The sequence below is a fragment of the Miniopterus natalensis genome, chromosome 2, assembly GCF_054644295.1.
Source record: "Miniopterus natalensis isolate mMinNat1 chromosome 2, mMinNat1.hap1, whole genome shotgun sequence".
In the NCBI taxonomy this organism is placed as follows: domain Eukaryota; kingdom Metazoa; phylum Chordata; class Mammalia; order Chiroptera; family Miniopteridae; genus Miniopterus; species Miniopterus natalensis.
In genome coordinates, this window is record NC_142082.1 from 132016491 (window position 1) to 132026437 (window position 9947).

General features: G+C 41.3%; 1 protein-coding gene and 1 non-coding gene across 3 annotated transcripts in view; one reads left to right on the forward strand and one right to left on the reverse strand.

Annotated features, from left to right (window-relative positions):
• Window positions 1-9604, reverse strand: part of XPOT (exportin for tRNA) — a 36398-nt gene extending 26794 nt beyond the window's left edge. The window contains exons 1-3 of one of the 2 annotated variants that reach the window (XM_087814565.1): window positions 9308-9604; window positions 6008-6141; window positions 1722-1804 (exon numbers count right to left, since the gene is read on the reverse strand). In XM_087814565.1, the coding sequence (XP_087670691.1) occupies window positions 1722-1804; window positions 6008-6067 (143 nt within the window). In that variant the 5' untranslated portion in view covers window positions 6068-6141; window positions 9308-9604. Of the gene's footprint in view, window positions 1-1721; window positions 1805-6007; window positions 6311-9307 lie in introns of those variants that run through there. The other variant, XM_016199750.2, reaches the window with a different exon arrangement.
• Window positions 800-906, forward strand: LOC148093820 (U6 spliceosomal RNA). The gene has a single exon (XR_015714174.1). It is a non-coding gene; the product is annotated as a U6 spliceosomal RNA (small nuclear RNA).
• Window positions 9605-9947: the final 343 nt, after the last annotated feature.

Below are 9947 nucleotides of genomic sequence, written 5' to 3' on the forward strand. Positions count from 1 at the left end.
CCTTATAGGGGCTGGAGATCGACCCAAAACCCAGGTATGTGCCCTTGACCAGGAATTGAACCCACAACCCTTCAGTGTGTGGGCTGGTAAGCCACAGGCGAGGGCAAGAGGTTTTCAGTTAAGTTTATTTAGGACCTCTTCTAAGAGATTATCATACTTATCATGGATGATATTGAAGCCTTAACTAATTGTCAAGAAAGATTTTCAACTCAAAAAATAAACTGTAAGAAGACTTTAATTAAGAGCCAGTCCTTATTTATTCTGAGACATATAGATGTTCTCAAAAATAACTTTTTCACTAAATTGGAGTACCTGGTATACTCACAGCATGCGGAGAACTCCACTAGGAGCCATCACTAACCACCAGGAACTTCTACTCACAGGAGCAAGTTGTTTGCTTACAGCCAGTCAGTTGTGTTTCCCCAAGTCTCACTATGCCAGTTATACCTCTTCTATAATTAACTTAATTAACTATTATCTGAACTAATGAAATGATCATGGTGAGAGTTTTTATTTTTGTAAAACTCAAATTGAATGCTTTAGAAAGACCACAGGAAGTCACATTGCAGGGGGAAATCCTTGTACATATGTGATGTGGGCTAGATAACTACAAGACTTGGAGAGGAGGGGGCAAATAACTAAAAAGTTTAGGAACTTGCATTCATTGTTCCTCAATCCACTACAGAGACCCAAAGTGGCAACTATAGAGGATGGATTATGGGTCTGATCAACCTAAGAATGATAAAGTAGTGTATACAAAAAGAAAAGACCTCAGTGCAACATCAAGATTGGTGACTGAGTGCTTGCTTCAGCAGCACATACACTAAAATTGGAACAATACAGAGAAGATTAGCATGGCCCCTGCACAAGGATGACACGCAAATTCATGAAGCGTTCCATATTATAAAAAAAAAAAAGATTGGAAATTGAATGCTTATATACTTTAAAACAAAATGAAAAAATTAAGACATATAATTTATGATTACCTCCTTTACCAACTTTTTAAAAAACCAACTATCACTCACATCATAAGAAAATAAGGAAGTTTTTACTGTCCCATATTCTAGTCGGGATCTGCTGTCAGGTACACAGCATGAGACAAAGGATAGTTTTACTAAAAAGTCAATCTTGGAATGGGCAAATTATTAGTTTACTACTTTCCTCATATCTACACTGAATGATTTCCCAAAACACAAATCATGTTTTTATCAAAACATTCTCAAAATACAGGTAATTTTAAGTCCTGTTGCCTGGATGGTATGGCTCAGCGCTTGAGCGTTGGCCTATGAACCAGGAGGTCAGGGTTCAATTCCTAGTCAGGGCACATGCCTGTGTTGCGGGCTTGATCCCCAGTAGGGGGCATGCAGGAGGCAGCAGACGGATGATTCTCTCTCATCACTGATGTTTCTATCCCTCTCTCCCTCTCCCTGAAATCAATAAAAACATATTAAAAAAAAAATTAAGCCCAGGCGGGCGTAGCACAGCGATTGAGCGTTGACGTGGGATCCAGGTGATTGGGGTTTGATTCCCGGTCAGGGTACATGCCTGGGTTGTGAGCTCAATCAATGACTCTCTTGTCATTGATGTTTCTATCTCTCTCTCCCTCTCCTTTCCTCTCTCTCAGATCAATAACGGTATATTTTAAAAAAAAAGAAAATTAAGTTCTGTCAAGTTCACAGAAATTTAAATTCTAAGAGTAATGCAAATTTTGTTTTAATTACCTGTATGTCCTCTGTGCTAGAGCTTCTGCACACACCTGCCAGGCATCTGGGGAGATCTTTAATTGCTCAAAATAGGCCAGGGCCTGTAAGCAAAAAGCAAAAATACATTTGAAATGTCAATTTCAATGCCCTGTCAACACGCAACAAACATTCTATGGGTCACAAACCAGTAACAAATCAGTGAACCTAAAGAAAAGTAGCCAAAATATTGAATTTGGGCTTCTGAATATGTGACAGTTAGTGATCATTCTAGTAAAAAGGTTAAACAGAAAACAAATCCATCAGTTAGGCACTCAAACCTGTTTTCTTACAGCAAAGGAGACAATACAAAAATGCCCTTCCCACCTCACTGGATAATTAGGAGGCTCGTAAGAGAAAACATACAAGTGCTTGTGAAAGCAATTTAAAATGATATATAAAGGGTGTTTTTCCTAACAAATATTCTATTAAAGAGGTGATTATAAAAAACAAAACATGCTGTATGCCATTTGTTCTACAATTAAACAGAGGAGACTCAATTCAACTGTATCATGTAAGTTCCCTAAAATGTGAGATTAAAATCAGAGTAAAACTGAATGATATGAATTTTGAGAAAGTATCTGAATAACTGAAAGGGTCAAAGCTTTAGAAAACATGTTTTTCATCCCTCTATTCATGAATTCAGGGGCTTGTTCTAAGAGCAAATGTACTCTAGAATGAATATAGCATCAACAGTGTGCTCTCTACCACACTGTTGGGAAAATGGGGAGTGACTTCTGCCCCTTTTCCATTTGCATGTTACAAATGGCATCAATGACAGATGCAGGTTTCACATATGACAATGGACCAATAATAATCTCAACAACTTGTGAAAAGTATCTCAAACAGCCAAGAAACTTACGCATAAACCAGAAACACGGCTAGATGATTTTTTTTTAAAGAATAGTTCACTGATTTTTAGAGAGAGAGAGGAAGGAAGAGGGAGAGAGAAACATCAAAGTGAGAGGACAACATCGAATGGCTGCCTCCTGCATGCCCTCCCCCAGGGGATCAAGTCTGCAACTGGGGTATGTGCCCTGACTGGAAATGGAACTGACAACCTTTTGGCGCATGGGACAACGCCCAACCAAGCCACACTGGCCAGGGCCACTGCTAGATGATTTTATTTATTCTCACCCAAGGATACTTTTCTATTGCTTTTCAAAGTGGAAGGGGAGGGAGGAAGAGAGGGCGAGAGAGAAACATCAATGTGAGAGAGAGACATCGACTGGCTGCCTCCCGCACATGCCGCAACTGAGGCTGGGGATCGAGCCTGCAACCTAGGCACGAGCCCTTGGCCGGGACTGAACCTGGGGCCCTTTAGTCCACAGGCTGACGCTCTAACCACTGAACCAAACCAGCTAAGGCTGCTAGATGATTTTAAAGTAATCATGTACTAATACAAACCTTGAAATAAAGTAGAATATTAAGCATTAGAGTACCTAATTTCGATTAGTCAATAGTTTTATTTATTTTTGTTAACTGAATTTATTGGGGTGACAATGGTTAATAAAATTATATAGGTTTCAAGTGTAAAATTCTATAATACGTCATTTTGATTAGTCAATACTTTTTAAAACTGTGGTTTGTGCCCCACTAGTGATAAAAACAATTATATCAGTTTTGAATAGCAATTTAAAAATGAAACAATAGAAAATATCAGAGTGCACTGCACTTTGGAAGAATAACTATTATTTTGTGTAACTTGCTTTAATTATAAATGTTTACATGTATTTATTTATATATTTATGTATATACATATATTACTTGGTCAAGATGTAAAATTATTTTTTTCCTTTGGATTAGAGGTTTAAAAAAAAACAAAAACAAAAAAGAGGAAAAGCCCTGGTCTTTTAGGTGATAGTTTCCTGTATTATGTAACTATGAATGAGGGAGTGATTTTTCATTTGTGGTCTCAGTGGTTGCTCCCACTGACAAAGAACCAAGCTAAATGAAGGTGAGTAGATGAAGTTCATCACCAAATACTATCTAAAGTATAAATAGTAACTATCTTTAGAAAATAAGAATACAGGAATCCAATCGCTGCAAAACAATCTAGCTCCAATGCTGTCTAACAGTATCTCATGAAACCCAGGGTTTCCTTGAGGGATATCTCAAGGGCCAGGGCAGGTGGTAAGATGGAAGTTAATCATGTACGTTGCATTACTACATAATATTTCACCTACCAAAAAAGTTTGTGGGGAATTCAGCTGCTAGAATTGTTACTGACATACCATTTTCTTTAAATAATAGTGAGTTTTAAACCAAAGACAGTTATTCTAATCACACACACACACACACACACACACACACACAAAGTGATTCAAGAGCTAGAAAGTTTTCAGTTGTTAACGAGTCTTTGCACTCTAAATCCATGCTAATAGCATTAAACATTTTTTTTCTGGCAATGATGAACAAGTCAAAGTTTTTATCACATTGTTTTTCTATCTTATGCCTTCTCTCCAATGGCTATTGTCTCTAAGTGTTAACAGAGACAGTTAAGCTACTTTTACTGCCCATGTAGAAAAGAGAACTATAACTGAGAATGTGGGCTGGCAGTCACTTATCCAGCCACAAAGCTGAATTAAGTTCCCACTACTGAACTCTAACATTAGGACTATCAGAACTCACTTTTCCTTAAGATTCCTTCTTTCTCATCCTAACTGTATCTCAGGTTGGCTTAACAGGATATAATATCAAGCCTGAACCACATATGCCTGTGACTGACAGAACCCATTTTTATTAATGAAAAGCATAACTTCTGTATTAAAAACACTAACAGTTTATTGGGTTTACTTTTCTAAAAAGAAAATCAAGGCACTTTTTTAAAAATCCGCCAGATGGTGGAGTTTAATAAAAACACACACAAAAGACTTCCAAAAAGGAACATAAAAGTGCAACACAGAAGGCTAATAACTAAATACTCGAAGGCTTTTAGTTACAATAACGGTGCAATACCAAGCCAGAATAAAGGTAAAGATCTAGGATGCTTCAACTCTGTGACTAAGGGTTTGAAGGTGAGTAGCTTAAACTTCCATGAAAACAAGTATTTGTCTACATACAGAAGACACGGACTTTCAATGTCTTTTGATGTGCTAACCAGTTGGATAGGTATCTTGTACTTAGCTAGCTATTTCATTCTCAATTCCTGTTATTTCCCTTTATCTGTAGGGCTGGTCACTTATTTAACAGCAGGGGCATGCACATGGTGCTATGTTAGAAAGTACTTGACTTTTTTTTTTAACTACTTAAAAAAATTTCTGCTTAGCCCTGGTTTAGTGTGGTTTAGTTGACTGAGCGTCATCCTATGCAACATCTCATGTACCAAAAGGTCGCCAGTTGATTCCCAGTCAAGGCACATATCAGGGTTTTGGGCTTGATCCCCAGTAGGGGAAGTGCAGGAGGCAGCTGATAGCTGTTTCTCTCTCTCATTGATGCCTGTCTCTCCCCTTGTCCCTTCCTCTCTCTCTCAAATCAATAAAAATATATTTTTAAAAATTTCTGCTTAAAAGCACAACTAAAAGTGCTATAACATTTACTGAGACTATTAACCTCGTTTAGCTCACATAAAAAATATCCTTTGCTACGAGAAGTAGAAAGAAGAAAACGCCTCTCCTTCCACTAATCCTATACTACAAACTGCCCACATGCCTTTAAATACTTAATTATAGGCTTGTTCTTTAGATTCTTCTTTTACCATCCAGCTATAATCATAATTATAGGTGTAGACTACATTATGTTTAATTGTTTATGTTTACCCAAATATCCCAGCACTTCATACTGGCTTCCTTGTCATGTGATCACTTTAAGTAACCTAAGACATGGCATATCATAACAGCTCATTTACATGTCTGCCTGGACTAAATAACAAGGATGTTAAATATCACTAATGAGAGATTTAAACAACTTGTGTTAGACCGAGCCATGCAATGGGAAAATAAAACATGCATGTCTGCTACTATGGAAAGTCCCTTGAATAATCCTTTGCATTATAACTTTTAAATAATTATCGATAATGATTAATGTGATATAAAGACCTACCTTGAATCACATGAGATTTTAATACTTTTGTTGAGCCAACTAAACAGAAAATAAATCACAACCCTCACCATTTCTGTAGTCAGAATATATTCAAATACCTCAAATTATATGACCTCTATTCATTTCTACCCAAATTAAACCTTTATCATCAGATGTATTTTGTATTCAAGTCCTTTAATGCAAATCTGGGGTAACATGCTTTAAAACATTAAGCCAACTTAACTTACCCTTTGTCTGAAGTCTGAGTCAGCATTTGGATTTAGCCCTAAAAGAGCCTGTTCATCCATCCCTGCTGCTATGCTTGGAGTTTTCTGATTACAACAGACGTGCCCTCTGATCCCACAGAAGAATCCACAAACATCTGGACACGTACAAAAAAGTGGAAAGAAAACAACACTTGATGAACAAAACAGATGCTCATCCAGAATATCGTAACAAGTGGATGATATTATGCAAAGTTTAAGTGTTAAAAAAAGCTTTTCAAAATTACCCAAATTACAACTAAAGGAGCCCAAAGCCTCAGAAAAATTAGCGTGCTAAATATTCCACAAATACATAATTTCTAAAAATTTAAAGTATGCTATTAAGGTCCTCAAATTTTCTTATTTTTCAAGATCATCAATAACGTATAGAAAGTACTTCTTTCCTACTTTAAATAACAGAAGCATCTAATTTATGAAATGTTATTATCTCCAGTACATACTTAAAAATGCAACTGTGCAACTATATGAAAAAAGTGACAAATCCATTTTTTATTATGCTAACTTTAATACTTTGTCTACTTCTATTTATCAGTATCACAAACTTAAAAAAAATTAGAATGCCTGGCTAAGTAGTGACCTCAGAGTTCAACACCCTTATTGGAGTGTCTACAAGGACTTCAAGAGAAGTCAAATGAAAAGAGGAAGGAATAGGAGGGAAAATCTGGTAATTTAGCTTTTGAACAATGGCCTAGCTGGCTGCCTTTTACAGAATGCTGCTCTGCCCAGCCAATTCTAAAAGTGTATTTCAAAAAGTGTTTTTAAAAGTAGCAATAAAAATTGACAAATACTGTTCTTACTTAAGAATATTTTTTTAAGTCTCTAGAAAGTAATGCATTTTTCACAATATAGTGTCTTAACACTCTCAAATAAGAAAATGATAAACCCCAAAAGAAAGCTTGGTTTTTGATAGAATGCATATTTATTTGAGGAAGCAAGAAACAAACTCTAAATAATGTGAAAATCACATTTATTCTCTTAAGACCTATGAGGTAGGGAGATGAGGCCTTAGTGCTCCATTAAAAGGCTGTGGGGCCTTTTGTTTTGTTTTGTTGTTTAATTATCATAACAGAAGATCAGAGCCTAAAGAGGCCAAAAGACTAAGGGGTGGGAGGTGGGGGCACAGCCTTTCTGGAACGGTTGAGAGAAGGATAAGGTGCAGGTTAGAGGACCCAGTACTACAATGTACTGTTCTGTCTTCCCCTGGGCCAGAATGAATCAAAAGATAAATCAGGATATATGCTGAGAGCCTTGAAAAGAAAGCCTGGGCCCTTCTCCTAAAGTTACTATCATACTTGCAGACTACAGCAAGGCAGTGTAGCTCCCCACTGCCCTCAGGATTAAGATCCAAACACTTCCCAAACACTTGTGAATGACTCCTTACCAACTGGCACCCTAACCAGTGGTATTTTGCCTTTTATCTTTGCACACACAGCTCTTTTCTTGTTACTTGGTTAACCCCTGCCTTTCCTTCAGAATTCAGCTTAGAAGTCACCTCCTTCAAGGCTTCTTTGACCCCTGTTGTCTAACTCTCCCAAACTGGATTAAACGCCCTCCCTAAGTGCTGATAGTCACTGCCTGCTTATTAGTTTTCTCTCATTAACATTAAAGGATTAGGACTGACTGTCTTAATACTCATCACTATGTCCCTAGGATATAATACAACATAGATTTTGTATTTGGGAAAACCTGGATTTGTACTCCAATCTGTCATTTTTCAAATTGGGGCCATGTGAACAGCTATCAAAAGTCTCCTTTCTACAAAATAGGAAAAAGCACATCTCCTCATAAAGTTGTAAAGCATGCCTGACACATAGTGGGCCCTCAGTAAGTTATTTACAATTCAGAACTAGGCACATGAGGGATAGGAACTGCTTGGAGAATTCTAGATTTATCGTCTACCATACTAGTAAGCTGGCATTTTGAACAGATGGGAAAACACAAAAACAGTGCTTCCCCTCCATCCACCTTTCACCCCCCCATCAAAAATGACAAGAAAATAGGACAATTCCCCTGAAAATGCACACAAAGATATCAAAGACAAACTGAGTTTCTAGAAATCCCAGCTTAAGAATCGTATAAAAGATTCCTTGAATTTGGCACGGCTTTAGGAAATACGGCTCAAGCTAGGTCAAGTCACTTTGACTTTACCTAGGAAAGAAGCAAGTGGTCGTAAGATAAAATATGGCAAATAAAACTACCTAAGGAAACAAACTTGTTACAGTTGTCAGTACAGAAAGAATACTTCAGAGAGATGGCATCTGGAGAATCATCAATGTGCTATGGAACATGGTAAATTACCTATTGCATGCAAACACCTGAAAAGTTTTACAACCTGTGCGAAAAGGTGACAATTTTCCCGGTAAAACGCTGTGCATGAGCACATGTTCTAACTTGGCACAGCCCCGCACGTTTCAACATTTGTTACAATGCAATAAACACTTCAATCACGCATCTACAAATGTTCAGAAAGGCGAGCAACAGAGTTAAAACACTAGGCCCTAACTTTTCCTGGATAACCATTAAATCACGAATCAAACATGGGAAAACCCTCCACCCCTACTGCAGACTGCTCAAAGACCAACACACTGAATCTTTCCAGCTTCAACACCACGCTGACAAGTGGCGTTCACAAAACGTAACTTCTCCCGGTAAAAACTAATTAGCACTGTCACAAAGTACTCATTTTTTATTTTATTTTTTATTTTTCTTCTGATTACAGGAAACCATCGCAACCTGCAGAATTGTGAGGAAGGGACAGAAATGGCGTGTCCCCGCTGGCAAATTATTCCACAGAAATAACACTTTTCTCTATTTGTCCCGGGATGGGGGGCGATCAAGTTTCAGTCCTCGGCAGGTAAGACGCGCTATAACGATTACCAGTGGGCTTGGTCACTTTTATTAAACTGGGGGGCCACCAGCGATGCCGACCCTCCCTAGCCGGCCTTGTCCCCTTCTTTCCCCCGGATCCTCCCCTGAAGGAAGCCTCGTGGCAATTCGGGTGATGAAACACCCGGCAACGGGCGGCCGCGCACTCGGGACGCGCTCGGCGGCAGCCACAGCGCGCACCCACCCCCACCCAGCCCGCCCAGCCCCCGGGCGCACCGCCATGGTGGGCCCCCCGCCCGCCCCCCGCCCGCCCCCCGCCCAGCACGGGGGCTCCCTGGGCCAGTCAGCCAACTTCCACGCAGCCTCGCTGGGACCGAGCCGGGTCCCAGTCCCCCCGCCCCCGGGTCGCAGTCCCTCCGCCCCCGAGCCCCAAGTCACCTTCCCTATCACTCCATCCCGCCTCCCCTCCTGGACTCCCGACGGCCGATCAGCGAAAGGGAGCCGGGGCGCACGCGGGGAGCGCGGGGAGCGGCCCTCGTCCTCGCCGTCGTTCTCTGCCGCGGCCGCAGCGCTACCGCCGGAGACGGAGCTGCCCGGGGCCAAGCGTCTCTCGCCGCTCCGCGTCCCCCGGTGCCTTCTCTAGCGTGGCGCCGGGCCGGCGAGCTAGCGAAAGCAGGCGGGAGGGGTCGGGGCCCCAGGAAGGGAAAGAGCGCGAGGGCCCGGCTAACACCTTCGCAGCCGCTGAGTCAGCGCGAAGCGCGTTCCCCCGCGTCGGTGCCGCGCCGGCCAGGGCCAGCAGCCTCATGGAGGGCGGACCGCAGCCCACGGGCCGGGGTCGGGAGCCTACAACTCCCAGCATGCAACGTGCAGGCGGTGCTTCCGGGCGGCCGGGCGCACACGCGCTCCGGGGCGCCGGCCTGGAGGCGTGGTCGCCAGGGCCTGTGGTGTGCGCCGGGCTGAGGCGTCCGGCCGGAATCCTTCCCGGGGTGCCGATTCCCGTTCCATCTGTGCCAGTTCCAACCGCACGTGGAGTTCGCTCAGCGCCTCCGGTGGGCGGCGTCATCAGGTAGCTGGCGGG